The following is a 23,337-nucleotide window of genomic DNA, read 5'->3' as shown; positions in this document are numbered from 1 at the left end:
AGTGATCGACTTCCTGTTTCTCACTCTCCTTCCTCTTTGACTGCACACCCTGCGTTGTCGAGCCGTATTCTGTCCTGAATACCTGCATCTGACTCGCAGCCCGTCAGATCCGATGCACCAAGATCCCCTGGCCTCATCCTCAAGGTCCTGCTGACCACAGAATCCTCGTGTCTGTTGCTGCACGGCCCCAGTTCCACAAGAATGATCTCTCCCACAACACACTCGGCGGGCCATTCGTTTCTTCGATGAGGCTGACACGGCATATCTTACGCGAATTCGGCCTCAGCCTCGCGGGCCTCAGTCACCTCCTACTCGACGTTGAAGGCGTCTTAATGGCCGATAGCCTGATCCTGTACCCAAGATTAGCTCTCGCCACCCTCCCCTCTCCCACTCACGCAAGAACCGGCATCAAAATGCTCTACATCTCCGTGCATTCTTGATTTGTTTTACTATTCTTTCTTGCTAGAACGAAGACACCCAGCAAGTTTGAGGAAGTCACTTATCTAAGTGGGTGATTCTCCATAGTTGTCTGGCACATTATTGAGAACAGGGGATGAAACGATTGGAGAGGGGAAAACCACGGGCGTCTTTTTTTCTCTATACTGAAGATTTTGATCACGATCTCTTAGCTTGGAGCCATCGTTGCTCTGTCTCGGTGATATCACGATGACCACCACCAAAAAGCCGATGCCACCAGTTCGTATAGACAAGGAGCACTTGGGCATCCTGCCCATGCTCGTGGCCGCTTTCCGTATAGATTCCTTTCACCGTGGAGAGTATAACGCAGAAGTGCCCGGTATACACACATGACCAGATTACCCACGCCCGCACAGAAACCCCTGCCTGTTCCCATCCCCACATAAAACTCGTTCGAAATTCTTTGAACCATCGCGCCAGCCTTCATCGCATTTTCTTCAAAGTTCAAGTCGTCCGTGATCTGCGTGTCGTGAGCGGGTATCTTGTTCCATTCCGTTGTCCAAAATCTCCCTGGGACGGATCAAAGCTCGACCACCTCCTGCCCCATGCACGTAAGCCCGAGTGAGCTTGCTCAATTCATCCGAGTTCGATTTGGGGAAAGTGTATAAAACGCCAATATATGCCACATCCGTGTTGCCGAACGCTGTTCAAGAATGATTGCCACCATCGCCTCAGCCCGAGGACATTTGGAAAACGAGAAATGAGTAGGAAAAAAAAATAACACAAGTAGGATAATTACAAGCCAAGAGAGACCACACCCACAAGGTTCAAGTGTTGAGAGGTCTCTCTGATGGCTGAGAAGTTCAAACAGACGCCCAAGTATACGCCAAACCATGTCCCCGTCACGATGGCTCTGCAAGCCCCGTTGCCGGGTTCATTTTAAACAAGCGCTCCAAAGACGTATTCATGATTTCGTGAATCCCGATTAGGTTATGATCGTGGAGGTGTAGCGGCGGTCCCTGGATTGGGGTGGCTACCACGGTGTGGAATAGGAGGAGATGCTCTCGTTGGAGACGCAACGGCCGGTGCCGATGCACGCTTCTGAATGACTTGAAGCTTTCTCCGAATGATGGTCAGCCGTTGGCGAATGCTCGCTACCACTGAGGAAGGAACAGTTAGCAAGTGAACCGTCCGACGCACTCAACAACAACTTACAATTTTTCACAGTCCTCCTGTCCTCAGCTTCCAATCCATTGATCGGAGCCAGATCCTCTTTCTCATCTTGGTCGCTAGTCCCACTGCCGTTCCTGGACAGGTTGTCGTCATCGTTCTCCAGAACAGCTTCTAACATCCGGATGGCTGTCACATACGAGATTTCGCACCCGGCCAAGTCTTCATTGGTCAACTCATTGATGGCGGCGGCTCGACTCATTTCCAAGGCTCGGTCATACATGAGCTTCTCGGCGGTGATACCAGAGCTTACAACCACCTGGTCTGCCGAGGTCCCTAAGCCGGCGCTCGACGCAGTTGTGGACGAAATATTGTTCGGATGACTGGGATGATCTTCCGGCAAACGTCGCTGGCTATCGATGAGTTTGAGACGAACCAGGTCTGCCTTTTCGAGAACTTCGTTGAAGCGATTCCGTATCCATTGCACGACGTTGTTCATCCTCTGCCCTGCAGCAGCCGAGTTTGCGTTGGACCGATATGTGACATTATCGCTAGTAGCCTCAGCCCGATTCTTGCGCGCCCACCAACGTGCTGCAATGTCCATGCCTTTAGCGAGCAAAGCCAATGCCTTGACATAGAGCACCAAGGCTTCTTCCGCGACGACCACGACTGCTTCAATGGTGAGATCTTCATTAGAGGCCCCAAATGGTCCCCCGGTGGCGTTATCCCCGGATGCGTTGCGCAAACCAAGCCCTGGGTGTGATGGGCCGGCAGGAATCAATTGTTTATACTTGACCTCAGCAAAGCCATACACAACGTCGCTTCTCGTGGCAATTTCCTCCACATTCTGGACATATTTCGTGTCTTCGTCGGCGGCTGGTGTTCCCTTAGAATCCCCGATCACGACCAAGCTGCTCTGTGCTCCAGGATATGTAGGAAATGGGCTATAGGTGATTGGGGGAGATTTGCCGCCGCGAATCAGGTTCACGGGAGGAGAGAATCCAACTCCGAACAGCCGGCCGCTCGCCATATTGAGAGCTTTTGATATCGCAGAAGTTGCCGAGCTAGGGCTGGGGCCGTATCGTCGTTCGTAGGAGTTTTGCCGTTGATGAAGTGACTCTGGTCTCCTCCCTGAGGCAATCTGGACAGCACGAGAAGCGCTCGTCTGAGCGCCCGTAGCCGAGCCAGGCGCGCCCTGTGTTGTGGCTCTGCGGACCATGGCTCCAGACTTGGGGGACATGGCAGTCTGGAGAGAATTCCTGTTCAATCGTGGACTGGCTTCAAGCTCATCTGCCAGTGCGTTGACCTCCACCGCCTTCTTCTCCACCAGGACGTAGTCTCGCTCAAAGGCAATATCCTGCGCGACCCGCTCCCGCTCCTTTTCCTCCTGTTCCTTGCGCAGGGTGGCTTCCTGGTCTTCATCGTAGACTTGGCCACGCAACGAGGAAGGGGGTAATTTGTGCGAGCCTGTGCTTGTCTGACGGGTCATTGGAGCCGACGAGGGACGCAGAATGAGTTCTTGCCTTGCTGGTGCGGTGGCGTGAGGATGAAGAGCAGGACGGCATTCAGCTGGACTGGTGGGTGACGCCAGAGTAGCTTGAAGCTCTTCATTTGTGATTCTTTGCGTGATGATTTGATCCTTTGTGCCGGATAACGGCCGACTATATCGCCGTGGTATATTTTCTTCCGATGTGGTCTTGGAAGAATCAATATAAGGACTTTCGGGTTCCTTTCTGGAGCCTGGACGGACAAGCCCTACAGGATCAGTTCGACTGTTCCGCCGACGGTCGTTTTGGGGTTGAACGGGATCTTGGGGCATATCCTCAGGGTGCAACCCAGGAATGGGGCCTGCCACGATCTCGTTGCTGAAGAAATCGGGAAACGAAAGTCTCTCCTCGGGATCTCTCTTAAGGAGTGACCGGATGAGCTTCTTCATCTCCTCGGTGATAATGTATTCATCCCCAAACTTGATCTTGTCCTCGCTCTTTTCGATCTTTCGAAGTAACTCGACATGATTGGAAGCCCGGAAAGGAGGGCGTGCCGTCATCATCTCAAAAAGCACCGTTCCCACAGACCAAAGATCGGCTTTTGCGCCATATTTCTCGTACCGTAAGATCTCTGGTGCCATATAGAGTGGCGAACCACACAGTGTTTCCGCCAGGGCTGTCGAGGGCAGTGACCGAGCAAACCCAAAATCTGCAATTTTAAGCATAGGTAATGATTTGATGCCGGTGACCGGATTCAGGGAGTCGTCGCCAACTTTATAAGGCATGGGGTGTGGCTTGTGTTTTTCGAAGTAGTCAGGGGACGGGTTCAGTAGGAGATTCTGGGGTTTGACATCTCGATGAATGAGATTTTTAGCTCGCAAGAACTGCAAAGCACTGGCGAGCTGTTTTAGGAAGTGTCGGACCACCACCTCGTGAAGGCCGCCGTATCGAGGGTTGGGATATTTGACCATCATGTTTCCGACCAAGTCACTGTCCTTGATCTCATTTCGTCTCTTGATAAAGTGGGAAAGATCACCCAGAGCAACATACTCCATGACCAAATGTATGTGAGCACTCGATTCTTTGCAGTCGATGAGGGCTACGATATGGGGATGATGGAGGCCTTTGAGGATCGAGATCTCCGACGTCAGGTTGTCCTTCAGCTTCTTGTTCAACTTGGACATATTGACAGACTTGATTGCCACGATGCTCTGGACCCCCGAACTGGTCTAAGAAAGCTGTCAGTATGTCTTCCAGAAGTGGTGGCTTGGATGGACGAACCGTGTGGATGGCCTTGTAGACCGTTGCAAAACTGCCTCGACCAATCTCTTCATGACGCTGAAAGCTGCCTATCCGCTCCGACTCCCTCGACCTCCTGGGAGTGGATGATTGAGGGGTTGTGGACGCCATGTTCTCCCTTCGCCTCCTCCACCTACTTCGGTCAACAGGGCCAGTGGTGGATGGTCAGGTGAGGTGAGGTTGCTTCGGAGGCTATCTTCTACGTTGAAGAGAAGGGTCCAAGGGGTTGTGGTGGCCCATGGATTGCTCGGGATGAAGCGAACGACTGAGATGGAAAGGTGACAACGACCGATGAATGGATGGCTTGAGTCAACAGGTAGCAGGCGACCGGGCACAAATCGTAGGAGTGGAGATGGCGCAATTGGACGGCAGGCTGCGTGATTTCGGGAGGTTGCGCAACTGCGGTGCAGAGAAGCTCTCACAGACTCGGCGGGGAAATAGGGGCCCAAGGTGCAATGGTTGAGTCTGGATGAAACAGCACAGATAGACCTCAGTTGGTCGGTTGGGATGGCGGGTGGTGCGAGGACGTGGTGGTTGTCGGGCGCGCGACTCTGGGGGGAAATCTGTGGTTGGACAAGATGAGTGACGTGTGACTTGGGGGGATGCGGAGCACTGAACAACCGGCACGACGCACAAAGAACGTGATGCGGCTTAAAGGCCAGAGAGATAGGATACAGGATAGATGAGGTGTTGAAGAAGGACCAAAAAATAATTGTAGGCTACAGTAACGGTGAATTCAAGCAGCGAGATGAAGGGGTGGGAGGAAGGGCAGTCCGGAGTGCAGTCAGTCGTATAGGGTGCAGGGCAGGCAGGGCGCAGCGTGCAGCGTGCAGAGAGGGAAGTTAGTCATGCAGTCATTCGGCGTCGATAAAGCGATAAAAAGGCGAGACTTGTCCGTGTCTATCGCACCAGCACTCGCCCGCTCCCAGCGGCAAGACAAGACAAGACAAGCCTGGACGTGGGTATGGCGTGGTGTGGGTGGTGTGGGCGGTGGATGCTCGCGGTCCCCTGCTCTGCCATTGTCCAATGTCCACTGCCCACCCTGCCCTCGGACTTTGGGGGGAGGCGTGGGAGCGAACGTGTGACTCCTCTGCTGCCGGCTACGACTAATCGGAGTGATATGGGAAAGCAAGAGATAAGGCCATCATCTTCCCAGCTTCGCCTCGTTCGCTGATCAGGCGGCGGGAGCTCGTTCGTTGGCTAGAGCTGCCATCTGCGGCCATCTGCAGCCATCTGCCTCGCTCTGCCACTCTCCCCCGGACTTCTTTGCCTCTCTGTGCCATGGGCGAATCATCGCCTCCCAACACCTGACTCCCTGTCCCTATCGGACTCGCCCGTCCGTCCATCTTTGCCAAGTGGGTTCGTTCTTCCGGATCTGCTCCTCGTACCTGACGTAGTGGTAGACTAATGGCAAGGGTCTCCGAACACCAAGTTCGCGCATCGACTTCCTCGTACGTCCGGTGCGTGCTGTAAACCATGGTCCAGAGGGGGTATCTGATCACTTGCACAGCTACAAATTACACACGGCAATGATGCCCGCGCTCCGTCGGATTATATATCCAGGCCTCTCACCAGCAGCCAGAGCCCAACCGGAACGACGACATTGTCGTTGGCAGCGGTCAGCGTGCTCTCCAGGAGGCTCGCCCCTGTCCCCGCAACCACACACTTCCCCAGCGTCAGCATAAATGGATCGCCGTTATGCCACGAGGCCCAGCCACCCAATCTGAGCCAGAGCCAACTCGCCGAGAGACCACAAGTGACGGCAGACGCAAACGCGAGGCTGCCCTCCAAGCTCTTCCCACCGACCCAGTACCACTTTGTCTTGCCATAACGCCGTCCGATTAAGCTGGCCGCTGCGTCCCCCATTCCAACACAGATAACACCGCTCACCATGCTCAAGTCACGCAATGTGGTGTCCCAGCCAGCCCAAGGATCTTGGCCCACGCGCGGCGCAGCAGCAAGCGACAGCCATAACGGTATTGCACATCCAATCAACAGGAAAATATGGGACACAATCACAGGCCCGCGATGATCTCGGCCATCCACGTAAGGAGCCAGGAAAACAGTCAGGGGTTTGGAGATCGGAGGTAGTTGTGACGCCCGGAACAGGTCTAGGAGGAGAAAAATCGCCAAAATCAAGCTGAGCGCCAACGCAATAAAACAGGGATCCACAAATATGGTGGGCAAGAGCATGGCAACCATGATGCCATGAAAGACTTTGCGTCTTGTGTCGACTTCGACGACCGAGGTGAGGCGGAGGACGGCGGCTATCCCAACCATGAGCACCACCAGGCAGTAGGCACAAATAATGAGGCGTGTGGTGGCTGGTCCAAGAGTATGTTGGCGGGCATGTTCAATCACACCATCTCCGAACGGCAGCGGGTCGTCCGTTTCTCGAGCCGGGAGGCAGATCCATCGTTCGAGGTTGTTGCTGACCACCCAAAGTCGGAAGGCGGGTACATTACCGAGCAAGTATCCCAACGCCCAGCCTACGGGTTCGTGGTTCGACAAAGCACGTCGGCCTACGTAGATCCGAACCGGTCCCAGGATTGTGCCCATCACAAGCAGGTAGGCGATCGCCGCATACGCATACTTTCGAACTCGAGCTTGTGCCACGCTGAATGTGAGAAACGCCGCCGAAGGCCCAGTGGGAGCTAGTTTGACCTTCTTTGCTATCGGTATTTGCTGCTTGCGCCGACCTTGATCAAAAGCGGTGAACGTGTTTCTTCGGATCGGTGCCGACAAAGCTGCGGTATCCAGTGAAGTAGCCTTGGAAAGCGGCGTCTCAAAGGCCGACACAGGCTCCTGGGCAGGTCCCGTGGCAGAGAAAGCTCTGCCATTCAGCTGCAGCTTCAACCGGGGTCTCAGTCTCCGAATAGGATTCATGGGTTGAACCTCATCTTCAGTGTCGGAACTGTCTGCCTGGGCGCGTTGATGTCTGCTGCGTACAAGGAAGCTGCATATGTACTGATCGAATTTGGACATCAATCCCCCAGGCCGCCGTGAACGCAACAGCCTCCAAGTGGGCACCCGTGCCAGGGCGACTTCCCACATCAGGACGTTCTTACATGTAATGAAAATGCTCAAACCTCCCAGCCATATCATCGCTTTGAGAATCTCGGCCTGGGGCGTCCGAGCAAAAATGTAGAGGTTAATCAGTGCTGAGGAAAGGAGGTGTAGTTCTGAAACGTCCAGACTTGAAGTCGTAAGGTATCCGAGCATTGAGATCAAGGCCTGGTGCAAGGGAAATAGGAGCACCAGGTCTTCCCTGGTCAACGGAGAGCCGGGATCGATTTTCAAAGACAACGGCTTCGGAACTGAGGCAGAAGATAATCGGTATTTCGAGGTATGTAAAGGTACAATGGAAAGGAGCCAGTGAAGATGCACCCCAAGGGTTGGAGTCTTTGGTGTTGCTGTAATCATTGGCGGTATCGACGACAGCCCACAGATGATTGCTGCTGGGAGAAATGCAATGCTCTGGTGGAATAGAGAAATGGATATCATTAATGGCAGCGTCACCGGGTACAACAGAGGGCCAGGGTCAAATCGAGAGGGGATGTGGAATCCCAGCCTGATGGCATGCAGAACAGACTTTCTTGCGGCCAAGGCACGCATAGTGAGCCTGATCGGATAGAGCAGATAGACGAACGGCGGGATTAAGAGGAAAGCCGTGATTTCGTGGAGCCAGTCCTTGAGACCTGTTGAGCCCCCTCTGCTGTTCCAGACGACCACCCCGATGCCGCAAAGAAGCGACGTTTCCGTGCATCGTCGAACGATCTCGCGTCGCTTTCGTTTCTTATATGCTTCGTAGTCTCTCGCCTGCTCTTTCGTCCGTTGTGGTTTTTTTCCTGCCTTCTGCACCGAGTCGAAGAATCGTGGTTCCTCCCCTTCAACAAAGGCTGGCGGCGTGGGAAGCGGGCTGTGGGCGGGAGTCAAATTGGCGGGCGAAGTTCCTCGAAGTCCCTTGTGCAGACGTGGAGGCGGCGCAGGAAGTCCCTTGAGAAAGGGCCCCTTCTCATCGTCTGCCTCTGTCCCGCTCTCGCTGGACTCGGAACGGCTGGGTTTCGGGGAGGATACATAGCCGTTGGAGACAACATCGGAGCCATTGTCAATGCGCTGGAAATGCGCCAGCCTCAGGCTCTCTGCCCGGAGAAGATATGGACGTGGAGTGCGAGACAGCGTCAGGTCATGTTGGTCGTGGATTTCCTGAGACGTGGATCGGCCAGATTCATTTCTCGTGAGCTTCTGAGGCGTCATCGGAGGGCAAAGCCGCGACCGGGCGCCAAAAGGATGGGAGAGTCGTCGCAGTCTATCATACGAATTCTTTTCACGGCGGATCAGAAAAGTCTAAGAGAGGAACTGCAAGCACTGCAGACACGCAAGCCATCCTGACATGGGATGGGCAGGTGGGCTCTTGTTGGGACAATGCGCAAGTAGTTCACATGCAACGCAAGATTCTGGTGAGCTGAGAGGGCCACTTTGGTCTCTTTCCCGAATTTTGTTCCTGCGGAGTGACGCACGCACCAAGGCCCCCCCTTATACGAGGTACGCCATCCTGCTTCCAATCGCAAGCAACATGGCCCCGAACAAAGTTGGATTTTGGTGTATTGGGAGGATACCTTGACATCTAGGCACCTGTATAAACGTGCGAGCTAACTCAATTGTTCCTGAGTCCCCAAAAGAATACAAGCGATGTTTTGCATGCACATCTTTAATGCTGGATACCATTGACGAGTGTTGGCGCCACCGTATTCTGGCCGTTAGCCTTGGAGGCGACCATTTCTGGCGGAGGCACTGGTCCAAACACAGGCTTCGCGATTTCGGTCGCCAGCTCCTCTTCTCCCTCATAACTGGCTTCATCATCGTCGTCCTCGTCCTCGTACTCTTCGTCATACTCGCTTTCAGTGCCTTCTTCGTCCACCGGCTCTTGTTGGATCGGCCGACCTCGGCCCTGTTCCTGCATGATCTTGATGATGTTGCGCATCCGCTGTTCCTGCTTTCGAAGCCTCTCCAGATCCTCCTTGTCCCTCGTGCGCTCCTCGGCCATTTCCAAGATGTTGCGATTTGTCTGGTCATGTTTGCGCGTGAGCGTGAGGTTTTCTTTTTCGAGCCGCTTTGTCTTCTTGGACATCTCCTCCATTTCTTTTCGAAAGGTGAGGAATAGCTCGTTGCTGTTGTTGAGGGTGTCTTCCACCTGCTGGATGGTGAGCAAAGAGTTTCAGCTCATGCATCAATCAAAATAAGGTAAGGGGTGGAATGGGACTAACCTGCTTGAATTTCTCCACGTAGATATTCAATTGACTGCGGAGCTCCGCCTCAGTATGAGAGAAGGTCGACACTTGGCCCGTCAGAGTCCGGCACCGAGCTGCTTCAGTGTCGGCCCTTCGCCGCTCGACCTCGTGTTTGGCTTGCAGATGGGCAATCTCGGCATCTTTGTGGCGAAGTATTGATTTGAAATGCATTTCTCGGATTTCAGCTTGATCTGCGAGGACCTTGCATCGCGTCCTGAATCTGTCGAAATATTAGCCAACCTCCTAAACCAATGATTGCGCATACTCACAACTCGTCCAGCTCGAGATGAAGGCTCTCGGGATGTGCGCTTGTCTTGGAGTTCATAGCTTCCTGCACATCGTAAAGCATCTGGTCTAGACGCTCATTGATGCTGTCTCGAGCCTGTTTCTCGGTCTCTTCAAGCTTCTTATTGTCATCTTTGAGTTTTTTGTTCTCTTTTGTCAACTCTCTACACAGCTTTTCCAACTTGTCCTTCATCGTGGTGGTCTTGTTGTGTTCCGACTTGGATTTCTCGGCCTCCTTCTGGTACTGGTCGCGACTCTTTTTGGCTTTGAGGTGTTCGCGTTCGGTCTTTTTCATTTCAGCAAGGAGCTCTTCATATTTTTGTTTGACAAGGTCGATCCCCTTCAGGGGTTCGACGCCGTTGATCAACTCATTGAGGTCGCGAATAGCTTTCTTCACTTCGCGGTCGATCTCCGCCTGCTGAGCCTTGTCACCCGCTTTCTCCTGCTCCAGCTGTGATAACCGCGCTTGCACTAGTTTTGCATTTTCCTCGGCGCTCAGTTGCTTGTCCTTCTTTCCCTTGCCTTTCTTTGTAGCGGGTGCGGGCGGGGGCAAATCGTGGCTGTCGCCATTCGTGGTTTGAGAAGTAGGACTGTGCGCTGCGGTAGCCATATGATCGAAAGCGCAGGCCCGTGAGCTGCAGCGTTTGTATGTCGGTTTAAGACCAGTGATAGCCTTCGAAACTCGTGCCCACGACTGTAGTACTCGGCCTTGACATCTGCGACAAAGACTTTCACAGTGGCGTCAGACACCAATTGGACGCAAAAGAACGTGAGGATTGCCGGAATATCTCTAGGTAAAATGTGATGACGGGTCTATTTTTTGCTGTGTGTAAATTATGCGGACCACAGAGGGAGAGATAGTCCAGTCAAGCACGGTGGAAAGAGATCGAGCGAAACGAACCTCGATCGGAGGACGTGCCGCGCAGATCTGGGATTTCCTTCACGGCCAAGCACTGTGTACAAATGCGCAATATACCAAACTCAATGATGAATCGAGATGTCTACTCCCCACAGCAAGATTTGAACAGAGCATCGACAGCAAACTATTCATACTCATCTGTGACCCCTCCCAGCAAATGCAAATCGCCTTTCGAAGTCGGTTAACAACGTCGTGATCGGGGCTCTGAGCACGTGACTTGTAGATTTCTTGTTAGGCAATTCTGGTTTCTCTTTCGCCATCTTTCGCCATTTACGCGTCCCTGGGTTTACTATCGTTAAGAAATCTGCTGACAACAGGCCGACACTTCTACGCCAACATCGTACCGTTGCAAACCGGCCCTAGAGAACCTTACCCTGAGATAGGGCTACCTACCACGAAACCTACAATCGGGAGATGCTGAAGCATGGCGCCGTTCGCCAGGGCATTCGTCGGTGCGCCAGGTCGTATCTGTCTAGAAGAGGGTATGCGTCGGTGACGGATTTGGAGAGTTATCCCAAACCTGGAGAGAGCATACATGGATTTACCCTGAGAGAAATAAAACATGTGCCCGAGTTACACTTGACGGCGTTGAGGTTGGAGCATGACAAGACCGGCGCAGAGTACCTCCATGTCGCTCGGGACGACAAGAACAATGTCTTTGCCATCAACTTCAAAACAAACCCTACGGACAGAACAGGTTTGCCGCATATCCTCGAACATGTGACGCTATGCGGGAGCGAAAGGTATCCTGTGAGGGATCCCTTTTTCAAGATGATGCCGAGATCACTGGCCAATTTTATGAACGCATTTACATCTTCCGATTACACCTCATACCCGTTTGCCACGACAAATCTTCAAGATTACCGCAATCTGTCGTCTGTGTACATGGATGCAACTCTCCACCCGCTGTTGAAACGGACGGACTTCCTGCAAGAAGGGTGGCGGCTTGGTCCCGAAGACCCCCGGGCACCGCCAACGGAAGACAATATCAAGTTCAAAGGAGTTGTCTACAACGAGATGAAAGGGCAGATGTCGGATGCTAGCTATCTTTTCTACATCAGATTTAGAGAACACCTTATACCCTCTCTACACAATTCTGGGGGTGATCCCGAATTCATGACCCAGCTCACGCACGATCGACTCGTCGACTTCTCTCGCAAGAACTACCATCCCAGCAACGCAAAGATCTTCTCTTATGGCAGTCTAAGCCTGGCAGAACAACTTCAGTATGTGGACGAGACCATATCAAAATTTGAAAAGGCCGCGCCGGATTCAGAGATCAAGATGCCCATCAGTTTTTCTAAAGGCCCCCTAGCCTTCGAAGTCCCCGGCCCAGTCGATACAATGCAGCCCCCTGACCGGCAATTTAAGTCTTCCGTTTCCTGGATGGGCTGTCCCTCTTCGGATATTGTCGAGACCTTTTGTGTGAGCATAATGATGTCCTTGCTGATGAATGGCTATGGCTCCCCTCTGTATCAAGGGCTGATCGAATCGGGCTTGGGTACCAACTTCAGCCCTAATTCCGGATACGATGCCTCTGCAAGGGTTGGGGTATTCTCGATCGGGCTCGATGGTATGAAAGCTGAAGATATTTCTGGGCTGAAACAGACCATTCAGAAAATTTTGCAAGAAAAAGCTCACGAAGCGTTTCAGTCAAACAAGATTGAAGGTTACATGCACCAGCTGGAGCTTTCCTTGAAACACAAAACGGCCAATTTTGGAATGGGTCTACTGGAGAAAACTCTCCCTGGGTGGTTCAACGGAGTCAACCCAATGGACTCACTGGTATGGAACGAGATCATCGACGCCTTCAGACAGCGGATGACAACAGAGAAATATCTTGACCGACTTGTACAAAGATATCTCTTGAACGACAGCTGCATGCAATTTACAATGACACCCTCACAGTCTTACGGTGAAGACCTGGATACACGAGAAGAAGATCGAAGGAAGAGCATCCTAGAAACCATCAAGAAAACCGCCAGCTCACCTGAAGCCGCCATCTCTGAGCTCGGTCAACAGGAACTCGACCTCGTTGAGGAACAAGAAAAGGCCCAGGACAAGAACTTGGACACCCTCCCAACTCTCCGCGTTAGTGACATTGCTCGGGAAAAGGAGAGGAAACCACGATATCATCTGAAGATTGGTGATGTGGATTGCTTGTGGCGGGAAACCGAGACAAACGGCATCACATATTTCCAAGCCAAGCATCTTTTGAAGAACCTTCCTAACGAGCTGAGGCTACTCCTGCCACTATTTACGGATTCGCTGATGCGATTGGGCACGAAAACAATGTCCGTGGGAGACCTGGAAGCCGAAATTCTTCTGAAGACCGGCGGCATAACGGTCTCATCGTTTGCGGCACCCGACCCGTGGAGCTTGGAGGGATGCAACGAAGGCCTCTTGATTGACGGGTATGCGCTCGACAGGAATGTTCCAGCCATGCTTGACCTCATCCGTACGCTGCTTTTGGACATTGACTTCACAAGCCCAGGGGCTATTGCTGCCATTCGAGAGCTCCTGGAATCTAAAGCTTCAGGCGCATTGGACACCGTTGCAGAAAGCGGTCACCATTTCGCCATAACGAGCGCTTCTGCAGCCCTGACGCAAAGAGGCCGGATTCAAGATCAGCTTTCTGGTCTCTCACAAATAGAATCTACAGCTCGGATTCTGGAAGCAGCCAGGCGAGATCCGGAGAGCTTGGAGAAGGTCATCCAGAAGCTGCAGACCATTCAATCAATAGCAGTCACCAACTCAGCCGATTTGTCAATGCGTCTCGTGTGTGAGCCTGATTCGGTGAAGGATAATCGAGATCTCATTGAGAGATTTCTGGTGCAACTACCACGAGGTCAACCATTAGTGAGCAGTTCAGCTCTATCAAACGCTGTACCTGGTTCGTTGTTGTCGAGGCGAGCATTCTTCGACTTGCCATTCCAGGTCTCCTATACAGGAACATGCCTGCAAACTGCACCTTATAACTCACCGGACAAAGCACCACTCACCGTGCTTGGCCAGCTGCTGGTCCACAGCTTTCTCCATCCCGAAGTCCGAGAAAAAGGTGGCGCATACGGTGCATCGGCGAGCGCAAGCCCCATCAGTGGATTGTTCACCATGTCTTCGTATCGGGATCCTAATCCCCGCACTTCGATAAGTGTGTTCGAGCGCGCGGGAGTGCACGCCCGCGACAAAGACTGGAGCGGCCGAGAACTTGAGGAGAGCAAGCTAAGCATCTTTCAAGGCATCGATGCTCCCAGAAGCGTGAGCAGCGAAGCTAGTAAAGAGTTTATGTACGGCATCACGGAGGATATGGACCAGGAGATGCGCGAGCGCCTACTGGGTGTCACCAAAGAGGCTGTGCAAGCGGTCGCCCAAAAGTACCTTGTGGACCTCCCTTCGGATTTGAAGTCCGTCTGCGTCCTTGGAGAGAAGAAAGACTGGATCGAGCGCGATCCAGATCGTTGGCAGGTCAAGACCTTGAACATGTCTGCCGAGGGCTAGACACTTGTTACAGTAAGTGCTGTGAAACATTGTATATTTATCCACTCTTCAAAAGATACCCCAATAGAGTCCAATGAGCCAACTGGTTATCTCACGTCCTTCCCCTTTCCTCTCTCTTTTCAACAGCGCGACTCAGAACAGAGCAATTACGTCTGCGACCGCAACTATCCCCATGGTCGGAGATCACAAGTCACGAAGTGCCACCGAGCATTTCTTCCGCGCGAGATCGAGGCTTGACCGCCGGTTGCTCTTCCAGCAAACTCTGCTTTCGGGTTGATGTTCACTGTGAATGCCCAACTGCTGTCATAGGCATATCTATTTCAGACCTGTCTTATTCTTTGAGATTCAAGAAAGGCAGACTAGAGGTGTGCGTACATGATTTCTCATTTTCCTCGTATATCAATCACCTTCAGCCACTACTCTTTCTCAATCTCCATGCGCAATATCACTGGCAATTCAACTGAATGTTGGTTGGCACCAAGTCTCAGCATGTCTGTCTTTTATGCTTCACTTTTGCTTGACTTAGGCCGCCAGACTGCGATCATTCGGTTGATGCTCTGATGAGCCGATCTGCTTACCCCGTTCGTTCAAGTGAATTAAATATGAAGCTTTCCGACACTTGTTCTTCGCTTCTGCTTGACTTGTTTTTCTCACTTCTCGCATGTCTCTTCCTTTATTTCATGCTTGTCATCCGTCCTACTCTCTCAAACTGGCACTCGTAAGTACACTTTGGACACGACCGCAGAGATTGTCTGCGTGAAGCGAGTTTAGAGGTGGAATCGAAACACTCGACATGGCGGTCACGGACAGCGACCTCAGAACGTATGTACCTGATCGCTTGTTACCCATTGTCCAGCGACCTAACAAGGATCAGCTTTGCCTCTTCCCTCAAGAAGGAACGTCAGCCCGATTTCGATATCATTGTCAAGGATTATCGATGGGCAGTCCATGGTCATGTCATCAGCGGTCACGGGGACTTCGGGGAACTCTGCAGTGATGCGCCTGAGGTAGGCCTCCAATCCTTTAGGACTTTAACAGCCCCGACATGAACTAACCGGGGCCTCTCTATAGGAACAGAATGGTAAGCGACGCAAAGTACATCTTGAGGATGACGAACCGGTCACTATTGCCCACTTGATCCTCTGGTGGTACACCGAGGAATACGACGATGAGAATATGTCCGACATCGCTGGGTTCGACATACACAGTCTTCTCAAGCATGGCAAGGTCTCTCCATCCAATCACTCCGACCGAGAGGTGTCCGAACCCGAAGCGGGACCTGACAGTGCTGAGGAGGATGTTGATTGCATGGATCTTTCTCCTATATCACTGCACGCGAAGATGTACCTCATCGCTCACAAGTACGGGATCACGGAACTGCGCGAGAAGGCCGTATGCGAGATCACCGAAATCCTCACCTCGGTGAAGGAAGCATTGCTGCCGTGTTTGGCCCATTTCTTTGTCACCAATTCTCCAGTCGCCAGTTCTATGGATGGCAACAAGGGTAGCGTCCCTACTGACCAAGACATTGGCGCCACCAACACCAATCCTCCACCAGCAAGATTCGCCATCTCTGAACAACGAGACCCGGAATTGTGGAAGACCCTGGCCGAAACCACAAGCCGGCACTTCCTCTCGCACCACACCGACCCAACCTTCCAGCAGATCATAACCTGCAACCCGCGCTTCCATTGGGCCGTGATGGGCAGAGTCGCCAGCATGCTGGAGGCGGCACAGGACAAGCTGGCGAACACCCCCGCCGAACCGCCGAAGGTGCCGAAGAAGAGAGGGAGGAAGAAGCAGGAGACCGCGCCGGGCGCTGAGGGTGCGGAAGACAAAAAGAAGGGGAAGGAAGCCGGGGCGCCTACTCCGAAGAAGGTCAAGAAGGAGCCATGAGCGGTCAACAGAACAGTGAGAGGAGAGGAGCGGTGCTTGGCGTGAATCTTCCGTGTCGACTCTGGGGGGTCTTTCGTTCAGGACCACCGTCTGTTCGTTCCCTTCGTTCGCAGGGAGACATTGAGGTAAAAAGAAAGAATCCATGCTGAAGAAGTCGGAGGTTCACTTTGGCGTCGTCGCGGTATTTTGTGACCAGGGCAGGTCTTCGTCTCTAGCCAGTTATGGAGCTTGGGTTGTTTGGGCACGTCGCCACAAGCGAGCGAAAAGCAAGACACGCACGAGATATGGAGCTTCGGTGGAGTTTGATATCCCGTGAACAGCAGAGCTCATTTAACCCACGCTCCAAGGTCCAAGATCTTTTTCTAGTCGGTTGCTGCAGGAACGGCGTGGTCGAGAGATGCCAATAACATCCTTTGCTTGTCGGCGAGATCTTTTGCATCCTGCAGCTGCTGCTCGCCGGTCGCCGGCTGCGCGGTAATTTGGAGGCCGTTCGATTGCTATCTTCGTTGGTGTAGAAAGTCTTGTTAACCGGTAGGCACTGTCGTGATGAATCTCCGATCAACTCTGCTCCACTGCTGCATTTCCTTTCTCGGCATGCTTGATCGTCCTTTGCGTCCCGCCGAGACCTCAATATGGAGTGGTTGCAATGTCCTTACTTCCGAGGCTTCTCAATCATTCGATATAGACATCCGAAAAGGTGGGTTGAGTCATCCCCTTGAATAACTCGCCATGCATGACGCCGTCGACGAAGCATTCGCCAACGAGAGAATATGTGTTTGGGAGAGCACCTGACTTTGAACTGGGGCGCAAAATATAGGCCATCTTTCCTCCAGCCAGGACGGTAAGGCAATCCCCTGGTCGCGTATCTTTAGCGCCCCAGGCCAGGCGCGTTGTTGTTGGTCACGAAGAATCGTCTGTCACCTGTAGCAATTATGCATCCTCTCCGAATTCTGTCCCCTTCGTCTGTGTCCGCCTCGTATCCCGCGTCGTAACATTCCACCAAGTCCGAAGCTCTCTCCCCTACCGAGAAAGTGATGGTCCTCACGAATGCCTGGGTCGAGCCCGAGTAGCTCTCTCCTCAGCCTCGAATCACGGCCTCATGCCCTTTTCGCATATTGGGCGATTGATATGACCCACAATACGCACCGGCGACTTGAGCCGTGCCAAAGAAGTGACCCCTGCATTTCAGAAGACTCGAGCGTGACGGCGACAACATGGACGTAGGGGCCAGCGTTCCGGGCTTGCTTGAGAATGACCCCGCTGCCTGGAAGTCAAACAGGTGGTATAATCGATTAAGGGCATCGTAGTGACGAAATCGGGACGTCCAATCCGGGACCCATGTCGGCAGCCCTCCCGCTGAAGGACAAATGGCCTCTGCTTGATTCAGTATGGTTAACGTCCCTGTCTTCTCGATCAATCTGCTCGCAAAGCGGGTGTAAACATCACTCAAGCTGCATTCATAATCAGCGTCAATGAAGTCAGGGCCAAACATAACCATCATAATCCCAATCATCCCATAAATACAATCTCGAGCATCATAGCATTCCAGGTAACGTGTAGAAGCCAGCATATCGACTAAACGCTCGGCTTTCCATCCGCGGGCGCCCATTGTAACCGCGGGAAACTGTGTTTCCGCCCGCATTATAAGGCTGAAAGTCCTGAGAGCGCGACTCCGGCCCGAATCATTGAAGTTCTCTGTCCCCATTCTAACAGCCTCGTACAGCTTATTCACTCTTATCATTGTGAAAGTCTTGGCTCCGAAGACAAAGACCGCACTGCGCGCCAATGCCAATTCCTGAATCACCCACATCCGCGTCCAATACTTCAGGCTCACGAATGCATTTATTCATGCACACAGATATCTAGGTGAGGGTCGGATTTTGTTTTGATGAAGAGTGATTGAAGCGCAGTGTCATCGTTGATGGTATCAATTAACGGTTCGATCGTTTGTGAAGAATGCCCAAGCCAGGCTTGAACGTTGACGGCGCGATAAAAAACATATTGCATCAATTTAACCTTCTCGTCGCGCTCCTTCATGTCGTGCTGGTTATATGCACACTCTATCGCTCTCGACGTGCGAGCGCATCAAGTCGAGCTGATGGTAGATAGGGCGGAGTTCATCTCGCTCACACCTATACTAGTCCCCTTACGGCTAACAAGAAAGTACCCCGGACTGTAGTGATAGGTTGTGACAAAACTTATTTTGTGTTTTCACATTTTTAAAACTTATTAGATTTTGATGTAATTTAGATCTAGATAGCTCTTAGTGAGGCGACTAAATATAAGTAAAGAAGTAAGAGAACTAATAGATTTATTACTAAGAGTTATTGTATTAAAGCTACGGTTAATATTTCAACTACGGACTATCTAGGTGTGATGAATGTGCCCGTAGTCTGTGGTAACCAGCCGTGATACCTAAACCAGTGGCGAAGTAGTAGATGACAGCCCAGATCGCACTTTTGAGCTGAAGAGGAACCCAGAATGCTTGGACGCAGCTATAGACACGAACGAAAACAATAAGCGTGAAATTAAGCCCATTGACGTGCTCGTACCAGTTGTATATGGTCATTGTTGTCTCTGTGATGTGCGTTTTCTTGGAATCAGAGTTAGTTTTTCCGCTGGACCCCAAATGTTCTGCCATTGGAGGATGTTGTAGGGGTCGGTACTCCGGCATGACTGCCAGGTGCCTTGTGGCCATTGGAGAGCAAGGTGCTTTGAAGTTGGATGAATCAATCGATACCGGGAATGGTAGAAATAAGTAAAATTGATTAGAGTGAAGGTGAGCAAGGGATGGTGGAAAGGGGATGGTTCGGAGAGGGATATATCAAGAGTAGCTAAGTCGTCATCTGAGATAGGTTAAGCTCCGATGTGAGAGAGGCGAGAAGGCTGTAGTGTTGAAGACCCAGTCAGAGGGCAAGTAAGCTAAGGACCAGCCCAACCGTTGTGGCAAGGTCAGTTACGCCGTCTCCTTTACTTCCACTCACGGTTGATCCTTACAGATTTGCTGCCAACAATCACTCGGGAAGACCACAATCTCACGGATGCTGCATGCGCTTGCATTTTATTGGGAAAGCACATAACACTCAGGTGGCATTACATCCGCTGATAAAAGATGGAAGTCTGCCTCTAAGTGGCTACTCCGACACTGGCCCGCAGAGTTCAACCCATTTTCGACGCTTATTGGCTCCTCACAGCATGGGGATGCCATTTCACCACATGATAGTGCCTTTTATCCTTCGTGCTCCTTGTATCGTATAAGGAGATGAAGCATGACATCACCCATGAGAGGCAATCTGGCGCCAAGCATGTCGTCCAGGACGATATAATTCCGGCCTGCCTTCCAATCCGAGGTGTATAAGTGATCTCGACTACATTCAAAATCGAGTCTGAAAGTGAATATGTGGTTGAGTCTCCGTTTATTCTCACGAACTGGCTACCCGGGACTTTGACTTACAGTAATAACGATTCTTCCAAGCGATGGGTTTGGTCGACTGCGTTTACCTGGCAAAATGTTCCGCTCCACAGTAGCAGGATGCGAGCGTGTGCTCTCTAGGCCTCGACCACAGGGTGATGTTCGATCATCCTGGCATCGAGCGCGTTCAAGGCATCGGCCTGGTGGTTTTTACCTCCGCATCAACGGGTCAATCTTGCGGTCTGTCGTCATTTGGTGAGAATCTCTCTTTGCTAACTGTTTGAACCAGTGCTTGGAATACCTTGGGTCACGCAACGTCAAGCCTACAAATACAGGTTAGCGTTAAAGGCGAATATCATCCAGAAGCCTTTGCCGGAATCGCGATAATCGAGGGGACAAGAATCACCGAGCTCAGCGCGTTCGAAGGACAAGATATCAGCTTAAAGATAATGCCATATGCAGCTTGTCCACCGAAACGCCTTTCTTCACATGCCATCACATGTCGCGACATGCCAATGTTTGTTCTTTCTGTTAGGCTTTCCTCAACATTGTCATTGTCGCTCGCTGTGAATCCATTCGCTGTCACCATCCGTTTCTTTTGGCCGCTTTTTCGATATTGGTCGGCTCCACAGATGCCGCAAATTGGGACGGCCGCGTCGGAATCCGTCCGTATAGTAAGCACCGGCGACCATCATGTCAAGTTGAACCTCGCCGCCGATTACGACAGCCACGCGACAGCCATGTGGAAGGTGAGGGAACTTCTATCCTTCACATTTCTGTCAAATTCCCTCTAGTTCGGGGTGGATCATGCCATCATTACGGTCGTACAGGGAATGAGAACCTTCTTACAGGAGCCTGGGAAGGCCCTCGTCGTCACCGCCTCAAGCGCATCATTCCACCCCGGCGGCGGTGCTGCCTCGGTCGGAATATCCGTTAGATCCAGATCGTCATGCCGACCCATAACTTCGGTCAGCAGTTGGCGAAAGATCCTCCATGCTCTATACGCTGATAGAGACATCTCGGTCATACACCAGAGATAGCCCATCGCTTTGCGCAGAGAAGTGACTATCTGCGCTACCTCGTTACGGAAGTGCTGTGCGTCAAGGGCGAGTTCAAGCAGTAACACCGCTGTCGCTTGTGCCACGAAATGAAGAAGCTCCCACCAAGGGAGAAGCTGGTAGGCTTCATGCGCGGTCGGATGATCTGGCAGCATGGCTAGCATGGACATAGCCGCGTGAACACACGTCCGCGCCGAACTGCGGTTGAACTCCTGCGACCCGGCAGATTCATCTGGTATAGTGATTTCGCAAAGACAGACGCGATTGAGAATCATTTCGACACTGTAATAGTATATACCCAGTTCGATCTTCGCCCTCGGATCAGTCCCGGCGGACTCTTGGCCTTGGATGGCCAGCTCTTGGGGTAGATTGCCAGCCCACTGTCTCAGCTCGTCTTGCAGATTGCCTAGTTTCTGTTGTATCTCAGACCACGAGTCTTCGGAGGTGCCACTGTACAAATGCGACGCGACCTTATCGCTCAAACGACATAGGTACAGTCGCTGGGGCAAGTAAGAGATGGGCACGTCGCGTCCAACGGACGAAAGGCTTTTCCAAGGCACCATGCCGCCGGTCATATGGGATATCCCGGAGCCAGAATGTAAATATTCGAGCCAGATTTTCCTGGAGCCAGCAGGAGACAAGAAGTGGTCGACTTGTTCGGAAAATGCCAGGGTTTCCCGAGGGACTGACCAGAACAGGTCGATCGGGATGGTCACGTCAGTCAAGAAAATGGATTTTGGACGTCCTGTAATTTCGGCAATCAATATCTCCAGGCTATAAAGAGAGTACCACGTTCGAGCACGGCGTGCCCTTTCCAGTTCACTGACATTGGTATCCGTGACTCTTAGGTGGAGCCCAAGTGCCGTAGCATGGCGAGTAGCGTGACCCAAAGTATTCCAAGCGCTGTTTAAACGGGTTAGTAAAGGCAATTCTCAAGAAGGTGTGACAGACCGCGAGATAGACCCGTTGATGAGGAGATAGAAAGACAGCAGGCCGATGTCTTGAACGCGCTCGATGTCAGGATGATCGAACATCACCCTGTGGTCGAGGCCTAGAGCGCGCGCTCTCGCATAATATATGAGGTGATTGTCATCGGATTGTGGCTCGTGCAACTTCGTCAACTGCAGCCATTTGGACCCAATGGCCCACACGAGGTTTGCTAGTGCTAGCCAGTGCCTTTGGCTCCATGGAAATGGTTTTTCCTGGGCCGAAAACTGGTATGCTTGTTGTAGGAACTGCTCTCGGAGGACGAAATGATACGCGCCCTGCATGGCGTGAAAGAAAGCTTCAGACAGGAGCACCACGGTGTCTTTGGCAGGCCAATGAAACTGATCAACGTAGTCCTCATTGATGGCCAGAATGTTTGTATCGTCCGTGAAATAGATGAAGTCTGTGGTTGTGGCTATATTTTGATCCATCTCTGCCGCATAGATGTCACCAAGATTGTCGATCCGATATCCACGGACAGTCTCGAATGCACGTTGGATCCAAGAAATCTCTGACATCTTGCCAACAAAGCCCGAGGCCCCTCCTCCGTTGTCCAGGGAGACAATGCGAAGTAGCTCGCCTTGTTTGCCAGGAGAGCCCACGCTCGACCTGGCTCGGTTTTCGCCCGTGGTCTCGCTCGCCCGTGCCGGGCCATGAGCGGTTGATGTTTGTGGAGTGGTAGAAGGGGTGGTCTTAGTCTGTGATTGGCTGCTTGAGTCGTGTCCTGGATCATGCTCTTCTTGTTTTGAGTACTTCGTGCTTGTTAGGAACCCTATATCTCGCAGAAGGGTGATGTACAAGTAGGTACCTTGGCCAAGATGTCCACTATATCAATGTGTTCTTTCGGTTGAAAATCAGGCCGCTCTGTTATTGCACGAAGAGCAGTCAGTAACTCGCTGTTCTCACTCTCCAACGAGCCGATGCGGTCTAGGCTCTCGGCTAGGACCCTGCTGCATATCAGCAGGTATGTCGATGAATGAGCCTCGAGTTCAGAACTTCTTATTGCGCTCCCTTTTCCGGTCACCGTACACACAAAGTGCGTTGTCTTTAAGGCATTTGGTGCAACGATTGCCCCCGGAACATTTTGTTCGCATTACCCGACAGCGATCACAAGCATGTGAGGCACGCGCTTTCGCAATGGAAGCTTTCCTCGAGGATGGCTGTCTGGGAGGGGAGTTCCGCCGATGACACTGGTCGGGACTACCGTGGCCATGTGACGCACTAGCGATACTCTCGGCATAGGTTGCCATAAGGGTAGATTAGGTCGCAATTCAAGTGCTGGAGAGAGCATTGAGGAGTGTCTTGTATCCATTGAATAGTCCGCACCAGGTAGAAACGGAAGGAAAGCCACATGAGAGGATGTGTCAGTTGAGAGGAAAGGACAAGCATTTTGAACGAAGATCGTCTTATCAAGAGGGGAAGGAAGCGCTCATGTGAGCTTTTGCGTTAGGAACGTATGACTGGCGGCACGTGTATGTCGGTAAAAACTCCTTCCTCGCCAATGTCGCGCAGCAAGCCGGGGATTCGAGTTATGGCAGGGAAACTTGGTTGATCCACGCCGTCATGCTAAGGAAGATCACGCGGCTTGCTAAATGACCAGTGGTTGACCAGCAGCACA

General features: G+C 52.2%; 7 protein-coding genes across 7 annotated transcripts; 2 read left to right on the top strand and 5 right to left on the bottom strand.

Moving 5' to 3' along the window:
- Window positions 1-556: 556 nt before the first annotated feature.
- PV07_09445 (uncharacterized protein) lies at window positions 557-5,218 on the bottom strand. Its single transcript, XM_016396705.1, has 3 exons — window positions 4,356-5,218; window positions 1,633-4,303; window positions 557-1,577 (listed from the first exon to the last, which is right to left on the bottom strand). Exons 1-3 carry the CDS (start codon window positions 4,482-4,484, stop codon window positions 1,408-1,410), a joined length of 2,970 nt encoding a protein of 989 aa, XP_016246561.1. The 5' UTR covers window positions 4,485-5,218; the 3' UTR covers window positions 557-1,407.
- Window positions 5,219-5,421: 203 nt separating this feature from the next.
- On the bottom strand, window positions 5,422-8,816 carry PV07_09444 (uncharacterized protein). Its single transcript, XM_016396704.1, has one exon. The coding sequence runs from the start codon at window positions 8,628-8,630 to the stop codon at window positions 5,925-5,927; it is 2,706 nt and encodes a 901-aa protein (XP_016246560.1). The 5' UTR covers window positions 8,631-8,816; the 3' UTR covers window positions 5,422-5,924.
- A 144-nt stretch (window positions 8,817-8,960) lies between these two features.
- On the bottom strand, window positions 8,961-10,998 carry PV07_09443 (uncharacterized protein). The gene is made up of 3 exons (XM_016396703.1): window positions 9,934-10,998; window positions 9,641-9,884; window positions 8,961-9,570 (listed from the first exon to the last, which is right to left on the bottom strand). The coding sequence occupies exons 1-3, from the start codon at window positions 10,557-10,559 to the stop codon at window positions 9,085-9,087; spliced, it is 1,356 nt and encodes a 451-aa protein (XP_016246559.1). The 5' UTR covers window positions 10,560-10,998; the 3' UTR covers window positions 8,961-9,084.
- A 77-nt stretch (window positions 10,999-11,075) lies between these two features.
- Window positions 11,076-14,483, top strand: PV07_09442 (uncharacterized protein). Its single transcript, XM_016396702.1, has one exon. It carries the CDS (start codon window positions 11,283-11,285, stop codon window positions 14,364-14,366), a length of 3,084 nt encoding a protein of 1,027 aa, XP_016246558.1. The 5' UTR covers window positions 11,076-11,282; the 3' UTR covers window positions 14,367-14,483.
- A 14-nt stretch (window positions 14,484-14,497) lies between these two features.
- PV07_09441 (uncharacterized protein) lies at window positions 14,498-16,751 on the top strand. Its single transcript, XM_016396701.1, has 3 exons — window positions 14,498-15,188; window positions 15,241-15,373; window positions 15,438-16,751. Exons 1-3 carry the CDS (start codon window positions 15,160-15,162, stop codon window positions 16,260-16,262), a joined length of 987 nt encoding a protein of 328 aa, XP_016246557.1. The 5' UTR covers window positions 14,498-15,159; the 3' UTR covers window positions 16,263-16,751.
- Window positions 16,752-18,104: 1,353 nt separating this feature from the next.
- On the bottom strand, window positions 18,105-18,299 carry PV07_09440 (uncharacterized protein; the record flags this gene model as incomplete). Its single annotated transcript, XM_016396700.1, has 1 exon — window positions 18,105-18,299. The coding sequence occupies one exon, from the start codon at window positions 18,297-18,299 to the stop codon at window positions 18,105-18,107; it is 195 nt and encodes a 64-aa protein (XP_016246556.1).
- A 2,180-nt stretch (window positions 18,300-20,479) lies between these two features.
- Window positions 20,480-23,077, bottom strand: PV07_09439 (uncharacterized protein; the record flags this gene model as incomplete). The annotated part of the gene is made up of 4 exons (XM_016396699.1): window positions 22,716-23,077; window positions 22,528-22,666; window positions 21,684-22,471; window positions 20,480-21,635 (listed from the first exon to the last, which is right to left on the bottom strand). Exons 1-4 carry the CDS (start codon window positions 22,967-22,969, stop codon window positions 20,480-20,482), a joined length of 2,337 nt encoding a protein of 778 aa, XP_016246555.1. The 5' UTR covers window positions 22,970-23,077.
- Between the last annotated feature and the right edge of the window lie 260 nt (window positions 23,078-23,337).

This window comes from Cladophialophora immunda (genome assembly GCF_000835495.1).
Source record: "Cladophialophora immunda strain CBS 83496 unplaced genomic scaffold supercont1.5, whole genome shotgun sequence".
NCBI lineage: Eukaryota > Fungi > Ascomycota > Eurotiomycetes > Chaetothyriales > Herpotrichiellaceae > Cladophialophora > Cladophialophora immunda.
The sequence above is the reverse complement of the archived record's forward strand: the minus strand, read 5'-3'. Positions and strand labels throughout refer to the sequence as shown.

Excerpts from the sequence above, each read along its gene's own strand:
- PV07_09443 (XM_016396703.1), bottom strand. The coding sequence starts at position 10,559 with ATGGCTACCGCAGCGCACAGTCCTACTTCTCAAACCACGAATGGCGAC. Across the intron at positions 9,885-9,933 it reads CATCTCGAGCTGGACGAGTT|ATTCAGGACGCGATGCAAGG; the intron begins GTGAGTATGCGC and ends ATATTTCGACAG. Across the intron at positions 9,571-9,640 it reads ACGTGGAGAAATTCAAGCAG|CAGGTGGAAGACACCCTCAA; the intron begins GTTAGTCCCATT and ends CTCACCATCCAG.
- PV07_09441 (XM_016396701.1), top strand. The coding sequence starts at position 15,160 with ATGGCGGTCACGGACAGCGACCTCAGAAC. Across the intron at positions 15,189-15,240 it reads ACGGACAGCGACCTCAGAAC|CTTTGCCTCTTCCCTCAAGA; the intron begins GTATGTACCTGA and ends AACAAGGATCAG. Across the intron at positions 15,374-15,437 it reads TCTGCAGTGATGCGCCTGAG|GAACAGAATGGTAAGCGACG; the intron begins GTAGGCCTCCAA and ends GCCTCTCTATAG.
- PV07_09442 (XM_016396702.1), top strand. The coding sequence starts at position 11,283 with ATGCTGAAGCATGGCGCCGTTCGCCAGGGCATTCGTCGGTGCGCCAGG.
- PV07_09445 (XM_016396705.1), bottom strand. The coding sequence starts at position 4,484 with ATGGCGTCCACAACCCCTCAATCATCCACTCCCAGGAGGTCGAGGGAG. Across the intron at positions 4,304-4,355 it reads TCTACAAGGCCATCCACACG|ACCAGTTCGGGGGTCCAGAG; the intron begins GTTCGTCCATCC and ends CAGCTTTCTTAG. Across the intron at positions 1,578-1,632 it reads CAGGAGGACTGTGAAAAATT|TGGTAGCGAGCATTCGCCAA; the intron begins GTAAGTTGTTGT and ends TTCCTTCCTCAG.
- PV07_09444 (XM_016396704.1), bottom strand. The coding sequence starts at position 8,630 with ATGACGCCTCAGAAGCTCACGAGAAATGAATCTGGCCGATCCACGTCT.